The sequence below is a fragment of the Periplaneta americana genome, chromosome 16 (assembly GCF_040183065.1).
Source record: "Periplaneta americana isolate PAMFEO1 chromosome 16, P.americana_PAMFEO1_priV1, whole genome shotgun sequence".
Lineage (NCBI taxonomy): Eukaryota > Metazoa > Arthropoda > Insecta > Blattodea > Blattidae > Periplaneta > Periplaneta americana.
Genome location: NC_091132.1, coordinates 74,787,106 through 74,808,148, shown reverse-complemented (window position 1 = coordinate 74,808,148; position 21,043 = coordinate 74,787,106). Strand labels below are relative to the sequence as shown.

The window sequence follows — 21,043 nt, the reverse complement described above, 5'->3', positions numbered from 1 at the left end:
TACATCGCCGACTAAGTGCATATTACACTAGTAGACTTCAGATGTATATTTCAGATGATGATGTTCTCCCTCTGACACATATCGTCAAGTGAGATGTAAGTTACTGCCTGATAATAGATACAGCCCCGAACCCCTTGCAAGGACGCGTTTTGCGTACCTTTTAAAGTTTGTCTTCTCCATTCTCCTCTTTCAATTCAATTCAATTCAAGATATAGGCCCTACATATCAGCCAGAACCTCAATTGGAGGATGTGACATATGCAGTTATAATATCAAACTTAAGAAGCTTGGCTAAAAAACTGAAGGAAAAACTACCTGATTAACGAAGTAGTAAATTATGCGCAATATTCTTTCCAGTTACAGTAGTGCCATTTTTATCGATTGCAATTATTTGAATATTTGAAAACCGAATTTGCTTTCGAAGTTCAATTCAGCGAATGCAAGGTGACAGCTTGTTAATTATGTATCAAATAACTTTCCGAGTGCCCAAAAGGTGCAATCTATACTAATAATAAATCTGTAGCCGAAATTTTTCTGGTAATTTTCGATTTTCCAAAAATAATTGGTCCTAACATAATTATATAATTAACCATCCTGAAACCGAAAATCGCTTTTTGAAATTCTTGTCTGTCTGTCTGTCTGTCTGGATGTTTGTTGCCTTTTCACGCGATAATGGCTTAACCGAATTATATGAAAATTGGAATGTACATCAAGTTCGCTGTAACTTAGATTTTAGGCTATATGACATTCAAAATAAATTATTTAAAAGGGGGGTTATAAGGGGACGTGAATTAAATATCTCGCTTATTATTGATTTTTGTGAAATATGTTACATAACAAAAGTTTCTTTAAAAATGATTTCCGATAAGTTTTATTCCTTGCAAAATTTTGATAGGACTGATATTTAATGAGATAAATGAGATTTAAAGTTAAAATACAATGTCATCTAAGGCGGTGTAATGAAATGGAAAACAAATGACTACGTCTATAAGGGGCCTTGGACAAGAACAATCGGAAGCTATGAAACATAGCCTACAGAGAATGTTTCTGTGTTTGTATGAAGTAATATCGAAAGCTAACTTAACCGATTTTTATAATTAATTATTATTTCACCATTGGAAAGTGTAGTTTCTCTAGATGGACATAATGTTATAATGTTATTACAGTAACTTCTGAGTGCTTTCTGGACCAAAATGACCGCATTTTAATTATTTAAATACAATTTAAATTAAGTAACATATTAAACGATTTATTCTTCTATCAAACAGAATGTTCCCTGGATCAAACGCTCTATTTTAATTATGTAATTACTTTATATTTATTTCTAACAGGTGAAGCGGAGCGCACGGGTACGGCTAGTAGTAACTAAAATGTTATATTTTTCCCAGAAGATAATTTATGGTTGGAAAGCAACAAGTTAAATAATGTTTTTTTTTTTTACGAAATGAACGTTGGCTTAGTGAGCTAATTATTAAATTAGGTTCTCATCGTGATAATAATGACAATTTAGAGAAAACTTACCCATGGAAAAAGTCGTGGTAGCCCAAAAAAGCATTTCCATTGCAGCAAGTACGAGGTCGAAACAGACAGTTCAGAGAACTGTTAGTTACTTTGTGTAGTTCAAGAGAACTAGCTTCTGTAAGGCAAATAAGTTTTGCCAAGGAAGGTAAATGAAATGTTTGTTATGTTATTAAAAAAGCAACAATAGGAACTACACGTAACATTCGACCAATGAATGGAAGTAGGCCTACTGATATGCCTACATCTATTCACGCTTGTTCATGCACTCCAGAAAAGCTCTGGCATCGATAAGTGTGTCTGACAAAAAGTTACAGAAATATAAATTTTAACATATGCCATGCTTAAATAAAATTTTAGAAACTGAAAACACTGTTACTTCCAAAGAAGAATCAATTACCTACTATTACAGAAAAAATGACAAAGGTAGGATTACAAAAATTGTTCGGTATAGCAGTTGAACGTAGATATATATAATAGTCATACCTAGTGCAATAAACAAGGACTATAACTATTCATTTTTAATAATAATAATAATAATAATAATAATAATAATAATAATAATAATAATTTATTGCTAGAACAAAGATAAATTACATATATTTTTACATAAAATGATTCATAAATGGTGATTTGATGGTAGTTCCTGTCTCTGCTTTATAAGGAAGCATTTATCGAAGACTTGAATGCGATTGACTGTGATATGTTACTAACATCTGTGGCTCCATTGAGATTGATAAGTGGTAACCAAAACAGATTCCACTGAAAATATACTTAGACAAAATCTAGAAACATCCTTCACGAGATTTCCACACAAAAGTTGTTAATTTTGTGTAAATACACCCTCCTAGAATGGGCAGTTTCTCTTATACAATTGTAATCAGTTTGTATACAGAATAAATATGCAGTCTGTAACTACTGTATAAAGTTTCATGAAAATCTGTTAGATAGAAAAAAAGTTCCTAATTTTGTCTAAATGCACTCCTCTACAAGAGAGAGTTTTCCTCATACAAACGTAATCAGAGTTTGTATAAAACAAATGTATTACATGTAACTATGGTATGAAGTTTCATAAAAAAACTCTTATATGGGAGAAAATTTGTTAATTTTGTCTAAATGTACCCCTAAAAAGGGTAGTTTCCCTTACACAAACATAATCAGAGTTTGTAAAGAAAACAAATATACTACCTGGAACTACTGTATAAAATTTCATGAAAATCTGTTAGGAACAAAAGTTATTAATTTTGTCTTATTGCACCCTCCTATAAGGGGTAGTTCACCTTATACCAACGTAATCAGAGTTTGTATACAAAATAAATATGCTACCTGTAACTACTGTCTAAATTTTCATAAAAATATGTTATCTGAAAAATTAGGTCTATTAGTTTGTCTCGCTAAATGTGTGTTTTGGACCACTGTGCACCGGGGTGAGAATGAATTATTGTAAATACTATTCTATTTCAAAACACCTTGCTGTTGTCTGCTACATAGAAATGTTTCTAGTAAAAGTACGCATTTATTTGCGGACTTGAACTAAATACCTTAGAAATTGATAATCATAAATAGGCAATGTGCGTTTTATTTATACAGGGACATCATTTTATTTTTACTAACATTTCTAATATTAACCTGGCTATACCTTTGAATTAACGATTGAGAACCGGAAACGCTGGTTGCTACCCCCTTCCACGACTGGAGTTTGATGATACTGGCGTAAAATACAAAAAAATCACTTTACTAGGTATAAGAGGGAAGAAAAGTAGTTCATCCATTTACGTGAAGTAGGAAATATCGTGATTTTGAGTTCGCTAATTTTCATTAGGTTATTCTTTAATTAAAATACAGTACTGTATTAACAGTAAGTGCTTTCACTCACGAACTGAGCTTTCAATTCGGACGTATTCATTATGCAGTGTACATTATACTGTCTACAGCACATTAGCGTACAATATAGAGAAAGTTAAATTGAAAAATAATCATAATATGGATATTTAAACACAATTTTGAAAATGGCGGCCGTTCATTTCGATACAGGCTTCAGTTCCTTTGTGCATATTATCGCACTATAGACTATTGTACCTAATTCCAATTAGTAGTTTCGTCCTTCGTACTAGTAACTCATGTTGAAATAATTCCGTACCTGCTCTATAAAAGAGTACCTTAAGTACTGTAAATTCAATCTTCACTTCTGCACGATCAAAAAAGGTAAAATTACTCAGACATGCTATCTACTGTCCGTCCAAGTGGTTTTGTCTCAGGGACATAGAAAGGAGGGAAATCACGTGACAATTAATTAACGAGACCTTTTATTTATGTTAAACAGTTGTATAATATTACGTAAACGCCCAATTCCTGACAGAATTTAATGTTTTCAGAAAAGAGCTAAGACAGCCCAGCCACTAACCTTTACAGAGGGGCGAGCAGAAGCGGGTGGGGGAAACCGGGATGCGACATAGGCAAACGGACGACAGTACCTGTGCGAGAATATGATTCAATATTGAAAGCTCTTTCGTCACTGGACAACGCGAACATATTTCTGGAACGTACTATACTCACTAACTCAATACTGTTTGTGTTTACTATGACCGTAAGGCGACTTTGATTCTATACTCTTGGTTCTGTGTTGAGAACGGTTGGAAGTTTACTAGTAGAGGGGGTGGAAGTGAAGTACATCAAAAAACTCAGGTAAAATAAAAATTGAAGTAAAAATAAAATGATGTCTCTGTACTTTATCAGTTGTTGACTCCTTTGTTTCATCGGGTGATTAATTGAAAATGACATTACTTTACATATTATTGTAATACTATACTTGTTTTTCACGAACAAAAAGGTAGTTTGCACCAAAATGGAAGAATCCAAGAATGGAGATGTTGCAGCTTAACAAAACAAGCAGCAGCTGAAATTCGTTGCTCAACAAGTTAAGAACAGGGTAGAGCGCAGTGTCATACAGGAAAGAGACGCTGATTAGTCTGAAACAAGAAACCGACTTAACTAGAACATGTTTTGGCAGCAACAACGATGTGTGAAAATCAAGCAAGAACATATCATTTCTGTTGATTCACTGTTCCTATGTGTTATATTTCTTTCATCATAAAGTTTCTCTGCTGCGAATATTCTATAGTTGACGTTCTGTACTAAGTTTCATCGACTTTGATGATCGTTATCGTATGCAATGTGGACTTTACAGCACTAATAAAAATGTTGAAAACACATTCATTACGCAACTATTTAGGTAATAGCAGTATTATTACTTAACTGGTTGCGTAATCTAAACGACACATTAAATTTAATTAAATGGAATTGATTTTATTTATTAAAAATATTATCAAAATATGTTCGATACACATGCTATATTTTTCTTGGAACAACAGTCTTAAAATTTGTATATTCCACTTCATAGCTTACGAGGGATTTCGATGGTACTAGATATTCAATTGCAGAATTTGCAGCATTTTCAATACCTGAATCCTCGTTTGAACTTATTTTAACAATGTTTGTTTATTTCTCCTGTACTTCTGTTCTTCTGTTATAAACAAAAACATATCGCGTTCAAAACTAATAAAAGAAACATAAACGAATCGCCTCTCGCAGGAAGAAAGTAATAATGCTAATACAATCGCCTCTCCACAAAATACATGTTCAAAACTAATACAAACAATGCAATTACTTTCATTAAAAACGAAAGTAATTCTTTTTTCAAAGTGGATAAAACGTTGTACGATATACTTATCGTAACTTCATATTACAATATTCGACTGGTATTATCAAACTCGTATTGTATTGAGTTGAACAAGTGATACCAATAAGGCACAACTTATGAGGCAACTAGGCCAGGAGATAATGGGGTAGGGTGGCCAGTTCCTTTCACCCTCCATTGCAGACATCGCCAATTAGCTATATACTACACTAATCAGATTTCAGATGCATACAAACAATAATTGTTCTTTCTCCGACACGTATCGACAAGTGAGATGTACTTCAATCAGAGGTGATATAAGTAAGATATGAATTTAAAACTAGGTCATGTGTGGAAACTGAAAATGTACAGTAGTGGCAAAAAAACCGGACCGACTCTTGTAGCTGATTTCAGAGCCTTGTTCACTCCATAGCATGATAGACTGGTAACGAAGAATTTCTTGGTTCGAATCCTGTCTGGGAAGGAAACTTTTTTTCGTTCCTTATTCAAATTTATTCCGATACTTTTCGATTGCAGCGATATTTTACTACTTAATTAACTTATTATTCCCAGAACATGAATTTTACCAGCAATCGGTTCTTTTAGTGATAATACTGTTAATAATATAATTGGGATTAAAAATCCTACAACATCTTTAATTGTGAAATAAGGATGGAATGGAATTTTATCAATATTTCTATTTAATCCTACCATAAAACAAAAAGATTTAAGGCTCATTCACAATGAAAATTAAACATAACGTAAGCGTTAACTTAAGAATATAAACGTTATGGTAAAATCAAGAAGTCATACTATCATTCACGATGGGAACATAAACATAACAGCAAACATACTTGGTAACCATGGAAACAAAACAACGACGCCATTTCCTCATATTCTGTCGTATACTTCAGCACTCCACGATTGTGTTCTGTTTGCAAATCACGTAAGCATAAGCATGAAAATTTGGAGTTTGCAAACTTTCATGTTAACGTCTTACGGTAATGTTTATGTCAATGCTTATGTGAATTATTGTGAATGATCCCATTTGGTAGCCTGGGCGCAAACTTCTGTGTTTATGTTACGGTTATGTTTAATTTTCATTGTGAATGGGCCTTTAGACCATGATATCAGTGATGAAAGATACATGTACTTCGGTACATCAAAATATATATGATATCAGTACTATTTGTGACTTAAAATAATAAAATATAGGTGCTGTATTTAATAAATAGAGAAATAAATAATTAACTACAAAAGAATATGTTCATTGCATCTTACATGGTTTGAACGACTTTAATTTAATTTAATTTAACTTAATCTTACCTTACTTTTACTACTATTACTTTTGCTTTTACATTCTGCTTTTACCTTTTACCTTTCACTTTTACTTTACTTTTTGTTTTGTTTTCTGATTAAGTTTATCCTAATTCACGCGATAGAAAACAGTTCATTGCAGAGGACATAGGAAGGGAGGATGCTACGCATTATACTCTACAAGATCTTCCCTAAAACATCTTCCTCCTCCCCAAACAAAAAATGAAATTACCCCTTGCCTATCCATATTTCTGTCTGTCTGTCTGGCTGGCTGTCATTTCAACAATTCATAATGCCAAAAACAAACTGGTGCCTTTTGGCTGTACTCACGTAACGTCGTATGCCACGCAGAAGAGGTACAGTGTGGTCAACGACGGAAATTGTCTGTGCAGATTCTTCCTTTCGAGCAGCAAATCGACAAGCATAAGCAAGAATGTGACGGTGTGCACTGAGTAGTTGATCCATTGCGGCGCCACTTGTTCGAAAGACTGAGGCAGCACAAGTTCTCGGTCCACCATGTACAAACCCCAAAACAATGACGATACAAACTGTATTGAAGAAGGAGAGCATTTATGGTTATATTATTTATCAATAAAGAATTCTCAGTTTAAATTTAACCATTTTTAAGATGAAAGATTAGTACCCAACAAATTAAGCCTTGCTCCTCGAAATCTGATATTGTTTCTTTATCAATCTTGTCTCTCTTACATCCCATACCCATGTAATATTTCAATCATTTAGATGACAGCTTTTCACCAAAGAAATCGAGATTCGGCACTCAGCAAGTCATGAGAGATTTGTAATGTGTAAAGCGATTTAGGGAGAAATCAACTGCAAACACATTAATCTCTATTAACCTCTTCAGTCTCGAGACAAATTCAAAAGTTAAAAAAAAATGTTAAAATATTATTTATTGGATAATTGGCGATACAAAGATAAACACTAACGAATCAAAATTTGTATCATCACCTCAATTCCTGTTTTATGCTAGGTATTATATATGATACCTTGGGATTCTACGGCGAGTAAATTTGGTATCCATTCAGTTTTATTTATTTTACAAAAACGCATACAATTGCTTACAAATAATGAAATGGAAGCATCTGTTTTCCAGCAGCAACACTACGCTTAGAAGTCATGACAAATATAATACTCTTGTTAAGTATAGGCCTATACATTATACAGAAAATATATTTCTTTCGTGGAAAAAAAAAAAAAAAAAATGCTCTGTAAAGATCTCTCTATACCAGAAACTACACTGCCGGTGAAGAAAATTCAAGAATAATAACAAGAGATAAACAACAAAAACACTACGTGATACATATATTTCTATTGTAACAGGCATTTTGCAACATCGAACCCCGTCATAAACCAAAGCCTAGGACAGTTTCAAGGTACCTACACCTATCAACCGTAGGCCGCTCCAGATGCGGACACAGTGATCAAACCGTATTGGCAGTTTCACACACTTCCTACAGGTACCAGCCATCGACTTATATGAATTGTTTCTGCCCACAATTTTTTACTAAACTGTCCATCTATTGGAGTATTACACACTACATGGCACAGTGATCAAACCGTATTGGCAGTTTCACACACTTCCTCTAGGTACCAGCCATCGACTTATATGAATTGTTTCTGCCCACAATTTTTTACTAAACTGTCCATCTTTTGGATTATTATACACTACATGACACAGTGATCAAACCGTATTGGCAGTTTTACACACTTCCTATAGGTACCAGCCATCGACTTATATGAATTGTTTCTGCCCACAATTTTTTACTAAACTGTCCATCTATTGGAGTATTATACACTATATGGCACAGTGATCAAACCGTATTGGCAGTTTTACACACTTCCTATAGGTACCAGCCATCGACTTATATGAATTGTTCCTGCCCACAATTTTTTACTAATCTGTCCATCTATTTGAGTATTATATACTATATGGCACATTGATCAAACCGTATTGGCAGTTTTACACACTTCCTATAGGTACCAGCCATCGATTTATATGAATAGTTTCTGCCCACAATTTTTTACTAAACTGTCCATCTATTGGAGTATTACACACTACATGGCACAGTGATCAAACCGTATTGGCAGTTTCACAAACTTCCTATAGGTACCAGCCATCGATTTATATGAATTGTTTCTGCCCACAATTTTTTACTAAACTGTCCATCTATTGGAGTATTACACACTACATGGCACAGTGATCAAACCTGATTGGAAGTTTCACACACTTCCTATAGGTACCAGCCATCGACTTATATGAATTGTTTTTGCCCACAACTTTTTACTAAACTGTCCATCTATTTGAGTATTATACACTATATGGCACAGTGATCAAACCGTATTGGCAGTTTTACACACTTTCTATAGGTACCAGCCATCGACTTATATGAATTGTTTCTGCCCACAATTTTTTACTAAACTGTCCATCTTTTGGAGTATTATACACTACATGACACAGTGATCAAACCGTATTGGCAGTTTTACACACTTCGTATAGGTACCAGCCATCGACTTATATGAATTGTTTCTGCCCACAATTTTTTACTAAACTGTCCATCTATTTGAGTATTATACACTATATGGCACAGTGATCAAACCGTATTGGCAGTTTTACACACTTCCTATAGGTACCAGCCATCGACTTATATGAATTGTTTCTGCCCACAATTTTTTACTAAACTGTCCATCTATTGGAGTATTACACACTACATGGCATAGTGATCAAACCTGATTGGCAGTTTCACACACTTCCTATAGGTACCAGCCATCGACTTATATGAATTATTTCTGCCCACAATTTTTTACTAAACTGTCCATCTATTGGAGTATTATACACTACATGGCACAGTGATCAAACCTGATTGGCAGTTTTACACACTTCCTATAGGTACCAGCCATCGACTTATATGAATTGTTTCTGCCCACAATTTTTTTACTAAACTGTCCATCTATTGGAGTATTACACACTACATGGCATAGTGATCAAACCTGATAGGCAGTTTCACACACTTCCTATAGGTACCAGCCATCGACTTATATGAATTATTTCTGCCCACAATTTTTTACTAAACTGTCCATCTATTGGAGTATTATACACTACATGGCACAGTGATCAAACCGTATTGGCAGTTTCACACACTTCCCATAGGTACCAGCCATCGACTTATATGAATTGTTTCTGCCCACAATTTTTTACTAAACTGTCCATCTATTGGAGTATTATACACTACATGGCACAGTGATCAAACCGTATTGGCAGTTTTACACACTTCCTATAGGTACCAGCCATCGACTTATATGAATTGTTTCTGCCCACAATTTTTTACTAAACTCTCCATCTATTGGAGTATTACACACTACATGGCACAGTGATCAAACCGTGTTGGCAGTTTCACACACTTCCTATAGGTACCAGCCATCGACTTATATGAATTGTTTCTGCCCACAATTTTTTACTAAACTGTCCATCTATTGGAGTATTACACACTACATGGCACAGTGATCAAACCTGATTGGCAGTTTCACACACTGCCTATTGGTACCGGCCATCGCCTTATATGAATTGTTTCTGCTCTCAATTTTTTACTGAACTCTCCATCTATTGGAGTATTATACAATACAGGGCACAGTATCCTTTTTTGACCAGCATTTTCAGTCTTCTATTAGTTCCACGCCGAATTCAGTGATGCCATAAAAAATGGACATATTGTCAAACTACTTTAGTAGAGCTAGTTTGTCGTCATTTCTCATCACTTGCACGTAACTACTCCTACCTTCTTTCTTCATATCAGTGTCACTTTTTAATGAAGCGTGTTATATTGTAAAGAATATTTTGAATATATGAAAATGATGCGAGCATGAAATAACAGCTATCACGTTTATACAATATCATGTATTCTACTTATTACAAAATAGTACATTATGCAACGAGCCGATAATGGTAGTAATTAAGATGCGAGTATGTTTGTTTATGAAACGAGCACAAGCGAGTTTCATAATTTTCATACGAGCATCTTAATTACCATTATAGGCAAGTTTCATACGACTTTTTATGCTCGACCATATTTCTAACTTGAAATTATTCATAAGTATTCATGTTATGGTTATCTAAGTGAGGAGCGGAACTGACCTTCTAAATTGTGAGATGTCCGCAGACGCGAAAGTATTGATTTTTTCCGAGGAACGAATGTCATTGACCTTGATATAATCTAGAGAATAACATGAACATTAATCTGGAAATTGATTTAGAATTGAAAAACGAGATGACAAATTGAATTTATTTGAATATTATTTTCAATTAACGCTAATTATTATAGTAACAGAACATAACCTTCTGCGACAGTATTGGATTTCCAGCCTCCGTAACGTTTCGCTAGTTGTATTTCGATTGCATATCCGAGAATAATCGATACTTGCGGTTTTATAATGCTACAATGGTGATTTCTCATTGGCTGAACAACTGAACTATAATGAATAGGTGTACTTTAATGAGGTGCATTAAAGGGCTACTACCAGGTGTATAATTACTACATTTCGGCATGATCGAGCATAAAAACTATAGTAATGTGATTTATGAAAAATCATAATAGTGATCAAAGGTATCGCCAATGATACCGCTTAAAAAGTAGTGTTGAACGCCTGTTTGAGAACCCAAACAATGTTTCTATTATTATTATTATTATTATTATTATTATTATTATTATTATTATTATTATTATTATTATTACTTGAATAGCTAATGTGTAAGAATGTATCAACAGTTAATATTATTTCATTTAACATATAACAAAACGACAATTATATTTGCTTTTCTCCGCCATGTTGCTGACTAGACGGAATGATAAATTCAATCAACTGAAAGCATCTAGTGACAACTAAATAGAATAAACTCGAATGATAACCAGAAAGCGCAGATGGTACAAAATAAGATACCTCAGGCCACGGACCTATATAAGCGCATAACGAATGACAGGAATAAATTTCTAAGATATCATATTTGATACCGAAGGACAGACGAGGTTCAACGCCATGAATAGGGCTAGGATTCTTAGGTAAATTAATATTTTATTTGTACTGTAATAGAAACTCGTAATTGTGTTTTAAATTTCGGGCGAGGTCACCTGAGCATATATTTTAAATTTTATTTCACATAAACATATACTTTGAATTTTTTTTATGTAAATACATATTTTCAAATATTCACATAAAAACACACAAAAATTAAGTTTTCGTCAAATAACTTTTGACAAAAGCCCCATTATCAGATTAATCATCGTCCGAATGTTCAATGTAGTTGCTTAGTCGTGACAGTTAGCAACTGTTTTTCGGAATTGCCTATCAGTGAACCTGTGGAACTGAAGTCTGCTCTCTCACTACAAGCGATAAGAGCTGTCACCACTAAAAAAATTGTACTGTAACTAACACACACAAACATTGTCATTTAGGAGTGCTTTGTAAGATATCATAATCCTGATTCAGGAAGCAATTATAATTTCATAAACATCAGCTGCCCCTGTTTCCATTTTCAATCATAAACATGTCTCTAGGTAGTGCAGGTTGTTTCCCAGTGGCCAGGACGCTCTTTTTCCCAGTACAAGGCAGTGTTCCGCGATAATAGTCAGTCATTTGTGATGGACAACTTGAGGATGAATCTCACTGTGTACTGTAGTTCTTCAGCAGTTGGCGAGCCAGCATAATTTATACCGGTGAATATTGTATATCGTTTACATTCACATAAAATAATTAAATATTCTTCCTTTTTTCACTTATTTTCCCCATTTTAGCACATAAAAATAAATATTTTCCGATTTTTAGCACTAAAAATCCGAGCTCTAGTCATGATGTCCATAACTTCCATTAATTGTTAGTAACTCTGGAAAGACGTTAAGTAGAATACTTGTGTCCGGTCTCTACAAACTTGTAATATTTAAGACTATTCAGCATTATGAAAGTGATAAAAAAAATTTGTTATAACTTTTTCGGCTTTTGCAAACCAGCAAGGTAAATGTATTTGTATATGTTATCTACGCATAATTTTGTGCCAAAATCTGCCACTATACCAATTTCCGTATAATCAGAATGGTTGTGCTTGAAGTTAAAATACTGTTGGATTTAACAAAACTGCAGTGTTTATTGTTTACTTTTGTTTCAGTTACACAGTCACGATGCTTGTATTCAGGCCTGATATCCGTTCAGTGCGAGTGAGGCGAGGGTGAGTTATAGGAGGGGAGAGTAGTATATAATTGTTCCCCTCGCTCGACTTTGTGCAGCGGGACGTCCTACACCATACCACAGTCTATTATATACAGTCACGAAGCTCAATACTTACTAAATATGAAAACATAGATAGTTGCTCACCACAAGGATCGCTACTATCGTCTCATCACAGACCCTTTCCCCAGCAGAGGATAAAATGTATTGTACTTTCGACCTCGTATTCTTTTGAAAATATTAACACCTTCCTTCCATTATTGAAATGTGAAGTACATAAGGTTTATATATTATTTTCATAAAGTATATATTATATTTTATAAACTCATCTCCCTGGATCTTTCGGAAGAAGGATCACTCTGACCTCTTGTTCTTACAATATTTATAGTGCAACAAACGTCTCCTTGTCCCATATTATTATTCAAATTATTGTATTTTAGCCATTTACAGTTATTACAACCGATAACGAACATTTCACAGTTTGCATAACTTTTCACAACAAAGCGAAATACGGCACAGTCAATGCCTTTTCGATCTAGACCAGGCCGTAATGTATGTTCGGGTTTTCTATTTCAGTGTATGGAGCTCAGTGAAATACTATATTATAACTTTATTGCGTATCATTGCTAAGCTTTATTTAGTGCAATGTGTCCATAAGTTCCGTTTACTTCTTGTTGCATAATATGTTGCAGAAATAATTACGAAACTGTGTTATTTTAATGTGAAGAGAATTTTACATGTTAACATAATCTGTTCCCATCAACATTTTAACTTCAGAATGGAAGCTATTTTGAGGTTTAATAAAAACGAATTTATATTATGATTTTAATTTAATACATCTACCTTCCTTAATTTTATTGTAGATAGAAAATTTACCATACCACTCCTATGAAATTAGTGTATGTACGATTGTATTACTTCGTCTCTTAGGTAGTAAATAAATAGAATAATTCAGTATTCAATTGTAGTATTAAATACAGACAAATAGAATGTGACGGGTGTCATACATGACATTATGTTTAATTATAACGTATAATTGCGAATATAGGAATATAAGTTAAATATAGTAAACATAACCTATAATATCCATATGACATAACATACATATGTAATGGCAGGGCATTGGAGACCACTCGAATTAGACAGAAAGGGGCAACTGGTACAGTAAACATAACCTATAATTTCGACATATATAAATATTCGTGCGGTGCAACTGAAAATTATTGAATCGTGCATAAATAAATGTAAAGAATTTCGCAATATTTAATCGAAATAAAGGCAGGTATTACACATACGAACAACGCAATTTTCACACCAAAAATAACATTACACCTTAACTCGCAAGGAATTATGTCTGAAGTGTCCCCTAATCATTATTTTAAATTTTATTAATGCAATTACACTACATTTTAGAGAAATATATGTTACTCTTTATGCATTCCAATTAATTTATATGGTTGAAAGGCCACCCTTCGTGATCGGGTTAAGCGAGTCACATGGTCTGCTTTACGGCCTGTATTAGATTACGATGGCAGTGACACAGTTTATTGTTCCTAGTACTCACAGCGCTCCAAGCGGCTAGCAACTATCGCGAGAAATGCAACTCGTTGGCAAAAATTAATCCAAGCTACGTGACTGTATATAGTAGATTGTGACCATACTGAGATCTGACGCACTGAATACCGTTCCGCAACTAACCCATTACCCCTCAGAGTGAACACATTCTGGTAATGGACTCGTTGAAAACATTGCATATTAAGCTCAGAGCTAATAATATTTCATACTTCATTCAGATTACAAAATTAATCACCTGTGATAGTAATAATTTTACTTTCAATCAATATAATAAAATAGCAATTTCAGCATCTATCATTTTTAGGCTTATATTAATATTAATCAAATGTACATTTTTTTTTAAATACTCTAGGCCTCGTAATTCTCTGATATATTATAATTTATAATTTCCTCGTCTGAAGAATATGAACTATATCAACTAATATAATCCTATTCCTTTGTGTTTACTTTTTATTTAAATAAGTATAAAAGACCGGAATCAACACAACAAACATAAGCTATCAGCTATTTTTATGATTTTTTATATACAGATAAATAGTTATCCAATCATTTTTGAATTAATAAATAATCTTATAATTTGTCGGAGAATAAAGTCATTGTGTGACATCCTGTGCCTATAAAAGCACTTCCGGGGTATTTCACATATAGACCATGTATCAAGAGGACAAATATTTATCCAGTGTAGTAGAAATCAACCATTAGTATTTTCCCTTTTCATCTTTTATTCGCCACTAGACTCCCAAGTGTCATGAAAATGTTATTTCATCTGTTGTTACTTCTCTCGGCTCTTAAAAAAAAACAAGAAGAAGATACGAGGACTTTAGAAGTGGGGTAGAACATAATAGGGAGTTCCGTAGATCTGAGGGACGATAGTAAATGGAGAATTACTATGAAGTAGGAAAACGCAAACTTCACGAAAATTATTGCAAAATAATGACTATGTCCATCACGAATAGCATTTACATTCACTGAAACTCGAACTAATTCTTCAACGTAGAAAGATGACAAAATTATCCATGTACTGCAGAATTACCTACGCTGATTGTCCGAAGACAGGTTTGAATCTCATAAGCAGGCTTCGAGACTTTGGACCCGATACAATAAGTTTACTGTGCTTGCACTATAGGTTGTTGACCCGCTGCAGGTAGTGAAAGGTAGAGATGTGTTGAGGTAACAACGTTGATATTTAGAATATAGTACGGTAGTATGAGGAAACGCACACATATGGACATTCTGAAAGTAAATATACATTACACAATGACAATGTCAAAAAAATGTGAAAAGCACTTATTCTCCTGTCTTTTATAAGCATTTGTGTTTAATTATACACAGTGTTAATGGTGGAATAAAACCTGTAGCAATTTTAATTTCTTCATTTATCCTATTGGCCGTCTTTAGGAAGTGCAGTTACAGTACCGAATTGCAATGTATTACAAGATACATTTTCAGTGTCTCAAACGTAAATCTTTTTCAGTTGTCTACCAAACAAAGTTTGTACTGTGAAAAGTTGCGCTCTACGTCGCATGACTTTATAGGATCAAAGCGAAAAAACCTAACATCATTACAGTCTCTAAGAGACAGTCCTTTATTCTCGGGTGACTCTATGTCTACTAATTTGCTGTTTATATTACACAATGTTCCATATCCGTTATTTTTACATAAAATTGATTTCCACTTCCGTTTTACACGTGTCTCATTAATTCTCTGTGTCATTTCCTCAATTAATTTGAGGGCTTCCGGCATCTCTTGCTCTGACTTTTCTATCCGTGTAATAGTTTCAGATACAGTTTGAAAACAGGTTTGTATGAAAACCAAATTATTCATCAGAACCTTCAAATTCAGAGCATTTTCTTTGCGTATTTGTTGGCATTCATTCTACAGTACCCCACCCACTGTACGCTTTACCACTATACTCGGTACGCCGTTATGCGGTTGCCCACTCTGCTCTATCGGGTCCGAAGTTTCGAAGCCTACTCATAAGTGACATTAATAAAGCATCATTCATGAGGTAACCAAGCCAGGAGATAATGGGGTAGTGTGCCCAGCTCCTCTCCCCCTCCATTGCATACATCGCTTACTAGTAACATATTACACTAATCACATTTCAGATGTATACAAACAATTGTTCTTCCTCCGACAAATATCGTCAAGTCAAATATACTGCCTGATAATAGATGTACAGACTTAGAAAAAAGTTTTGTCGCACAGATACTTTGTCCCAGAAAGGAGGCAGTGCGCATGATCACATGGATGAATAAGAAACAGATACACGTATAACTTATCTTGAGATTGTGCACACCATCTGTAATAAAAGATAATTAATTTGATCTATATTTCAATCAAATTATGCACACGTTCTGTTGTTAAGGTATAAAAATACCATAAACAAATTCTGTGACCACGAAAAGTGGAAAAATACTGTACAGTTATACCATCTATTGGTGGAAGTGATGAACAGATCAATTTCGTCCACGTAAACATTCTTAGACCTATATAAAAAGTTTTTCATAGATGGTGCAAAGTTACCCCTGCAGGTGCAAAGTTACCCCATTTTACGGTAATTTAAGAGGAAGGAAAATGACGAAAACAAGGAAAATGGCATCTGGCCGGTAAAATTACAAAAAAATTACTGTAGCTACTAAGAAAAAAAGTGCCACGTAAGACTATAAACAACTTACCATGGAAAAGGGAAAGATCATAGTAGTAAAGATGAAGTCCTTTAGTCTCTTTAGTGCTGTTCTGGTGTATGCTTTTAATTTATGACCCGCAGTATTTTCCATCAAGCAGATGATCAAGTAGATTGTTTGTATAGTCTGAAAGCATAATGTTACTTCTATTAACATGAATAGCAATTTTAATCAATTTAATACATTTGAGTTGTGTTCACAAGAGCTTTACTTGAAGAGCCTCAAATTAACAATAATCAACTTTGTTAAAGTAAAAACCTTTTATTATTTCATGAACACTGGTCAACAATAAAATTAACTGACAGTTGGATGATCCTCGCCCCAGTGCAAATACGATAAAGGCAAACCAGAAGTACCTGCGTAGGAAAGGGATGCGAGGGCACTTATCCCCAACTTGCCAATTTTTAATTGTTGTGAAAAGTACCGGTAATTCCACTTCATAATAAATATTTTAAAACCGCAAATATTTATACTGTATCAAGAACGTTCATCCATCTCTGCGGTGACGGTGTGGTAAGAAGGAAAAGAATTGAAAGAATTCTGCATTAGACAAATTTAAGAGAATATTCAATTATATAACAGCACACAATGCGAAAAGATGAGAAAAATTTGTCAATTATTCGGTTACTTGAATTTAACCAATATTGCATTACATACTGTACCTACTGTTCGCATTTCAGAGAAAGATCCCAGCGAGGAATGCGAGTTTTTCCCCCACTCTTACAACCAACTCTCGATATGAAACCGGCTGTCCAACGAATGAGCCTTGTTTAACCGAGTCGGCCAATAACAACACCTCCATGCACCTGCTTCTTCAGAGGCGCTGAGTTATTATAGGGGAACAACTCAGAACACTCCATTGGTCTGCGCATTCGTCAGTCTTAAAGAGAGACACAATAAACTATTCACCTCCTCCTCCCTAATTGTCAGCCAATAGTAGTGCGTACTGATAGCAATGATGCGTCAGATAACTTGTCAATCAGTAGCGACAATGGTTCATATTAATGGAGGGAAAACTCCGACTCCGCCTCCACCACAGCGCGCTGCAGCGGTAGGGTTTACTAACCTCCTACAACGGAGTTTTGCCAGTTGTCAGTTGCGTCAGGAACCGGGGAATGTGAAGGGGAGGAACTGCATGCCGTATAATGACACCATGTACGTCGTATGCCACTATCAGCATTACCTTCACATTCCCCAGTTCCTGCCGCAGCTTCTTGAGTCGGGGAGATGGTGGATGGCGCCTTTCATTTGATTGGCGCTTAAGTTCTGGTTCATAAGAGCTCGCCCATGTTTCGTCAAATGCGATGATCCTGTCCAGGAACGCGCGACCTTCCCGTCTGTAATGTGCCAAATGATCACCGGCGAGGGCGTATCTGTGCATTTTTGAACGTCTGTAAGGTAGTGCGGTACCCACCGAGATGCAATTTTTCGGTAACCAAGGACATTGTGCAACACATTCAACACGGTAGTGTGGGTTGTTCCTACCTCGTTAGCCAGTTCCCTAGAAGTCCACCTCCTGTCCACATGCAGCAAAGATTGAATCAATTCAATGACTCTGTTTTCGACCCCATATCGACCTCCACCTCGTTCCTTATGCACACCATCACGTCCTGTACGAAAAGCTGCAACCCAACGTGCCACAGTCCGATACGACAATGCCTCATTCCCGCACGCTTCACGTACTCCAGTGTGATATTTCCTGGCGTTTTTTCCACGGGCCACTTCGATCTTTATCCAGGTATGTTGTTCTATCTTGAAAAACATCCCGTTTCGGGCGGAGTGATTTGACAACCTGCATTCAACACACGCCACTCCTATCACTGCAGCACCTACACTAGCCCCGCCACCCGAGTTCTATAGCTCCACCCACCCTCTACATGTGTTGCTAACAACAGCTCGAACAAAACTCCCTGTGTGGGGATAAAACAGTGGTGCCACTTATTTCTTTCCTACCCTCGTACTTATACTTGTTTCTTTGAAAGATGGGACATGACAGGAGCGTTGCGATAGGAAAAACAACTGAATGTCACATAGGGTGGTAGACCTGTTGCTATGGTAACAACGGTTGAGTTGCCAAACTTACCGTTCCCACATAGCGAGTGCTTTAATAGCTCCCTGGGCGACATTTATTATGCAAACAATGTTAGCATTGGCACGTTTCGTCTTTCATTCTGTCGATTTTTGTATCGTTTTCTTATCTTCGCGTCAATTGTTGATGAATGTTTTAAAGTCAGCCATCTTAACGACAATTGTTAGCTTCCATCAGCTGGCAGCGTGGTAATCCATATTGGCAACATTGCACTGCAGTTCCATGCTCGGCCGCTTAACTGTCATGTCACATCTTAAAAAAAAAAAAAAAAAAAAAAAAAAAAGTATAGCCACGGTCGACTCTAGTAGCCTAGAGTCGACCGTGACTTAGCCTATTACATCTTTTACAACTAACGTAATTTCATGTTTGTAATTTATGTATGAACGAGACGAATACAAGCAAAATTTAGTAGCCTTTTGTTTCCCGCGTCAAATTCTATTGACCTTATATCGCAGTGGATGAATAACATATTATTAGTACCAAATAAATATATATATATATATATATACATACATACATTTTTCAGTTTTTCACTGCATCAAACCAGTAGAAGTTGGAAATTTCTTATTTACTACATCAAGAGCTGTTAAAACCGACAAATCACAGAACAAAAATGAACATGACTCAAAATTACTACAGATGTCTGTCATAATTCTCAATTCCCTTTCAAACAGAACAAGGTTTATTGTACTCAAATTTTAATATCTGATTTGTCAAGGACCTCAAAACCAGTCTTAAAGCCTGTCAAGAAGAAGTTCTCAATTTATAAGTTTACAATGGCTCTGTCAGAATCATTTCAATCGTTCTGGAGTGTAAGGGGAATGTAATATTCAATTCCGCATAATTATACGCGCAGGCTTACCATTCCTGAAAAAATGATCAGAACAATTTTATATGAAAACGACTTACAAAATTCCATTCGGAGAAGTAGCAGCTGTGAAACCTCTTCACATCTCTTATAAGTTGGTCGTCAATGTCAGGTGCATTTACGAATACATTGGCAGCATAATATATCACGTAACTATGGTGCAGCAATCCAGCGCCATGAATTACCTGCAGCAGCGTCTTCTAGAAGAGAATAACCACAGTTGCATAAGTTTACAAACATTTACCTCCTTTCTGAGTGTTGGTGGTGGTGGTAGCCACTATTGTTATCACTAGACTTCGTTGCATTGCCACACGCAGCATGCATTCAGGTTGCCGATGTACCGTAATATAGAGGAGGTGAGCGACCTCCCGGTCTCGTAGTATAAGCAGTTCATGTTAAGAGTTGTGACCGGTCCAAATAGATAAAACAGCTACAGCTAATGTATAGCTATGTAAGCACTTGTTTTTGCATTACTGTGGTTGGAATAGTCAAAGCTTAACATCTGTTTAGTGCAGACAAGAATTCAATCAAACATATTACAATGAGAGCGTTGCTGTTCCAAATAATTGCCCCTGGAGTACCCTTACCCCCGCAGCCAATCTTGACCCGTTGGGGAACGTGGTTGGATGCTGTTAATTATTATGCAGAATATTACGGCAAAATACAGTAATGAAGTAACTGATGCATTGGATAGCACAGACAGTTCCGCTATTGCAGCTGTAAAATCATTGCCTTCTGAACAGCTATTGGAAGATATTCTGTTCATTGCTTCTAATTTTAAAATCGTGTCCAAAAGCATCATCCTGTTAGAATCGTCTAAACTACAACTCTCAGAAGCCCTAATATAGTGCATAAAGTGTAACAAACCGTTATTCAAAATAACAATTCACTAATTTCAGAAAAAGTGAAATGTAAGTTGAGAAACATTATTGCTAAAAATTCTGCCTATTCACAACTTCGTATTATAAATGATGTGCTATCAGGCCACGACAAGACATCTGAAGTTGGTGTACTAAAAATTAGTGACTTTTCGTTCTTCAAATATGTACGTATTACATCCTGTGATGCTGAACGTAGCTACAT

General features: G+C 35.3%; 1 protein-coding gene across 2 annotated transcripts in view; it reads right to left on the bottom strand.

Moving 5' to 3' along the window:
• Positions 1–2,069: 2,069 nt before the first annotated feature.
• LOC138716444 (androgen-dependent TFPI-regulating protein-like) overlaps positions 2,070–21,043 on the bottom strand; it is a 30,594-nt gene continuing 11,620 nt past the window's right edge. For both annotated transcript variants that reach the window (XM_069849542.1, XM_069849543.1), the window contains 4 exons: positions 20,002–20,160; positions 16,995–17,129; positions 6,841–7,058; positions 2,070–4,486 (listed from right to left, as the gene is read on the bottom strand). In XM_069849542.1, coding sequence (XP_069705643.1) covers positions 4,321–4,486; positions 6,841–7,058; positions 16,995–17,129; positions 20,002–20,160 — 678 coding nt within the window. In that variant the 3' untranslated portion in view covers positions 2,070–4,320. The remainder of the gene's footprint in view (positions 4,487–6,840; positions 7,059–16,994; positions 17,130–20,001; positions 20,161–21,043) is intronic.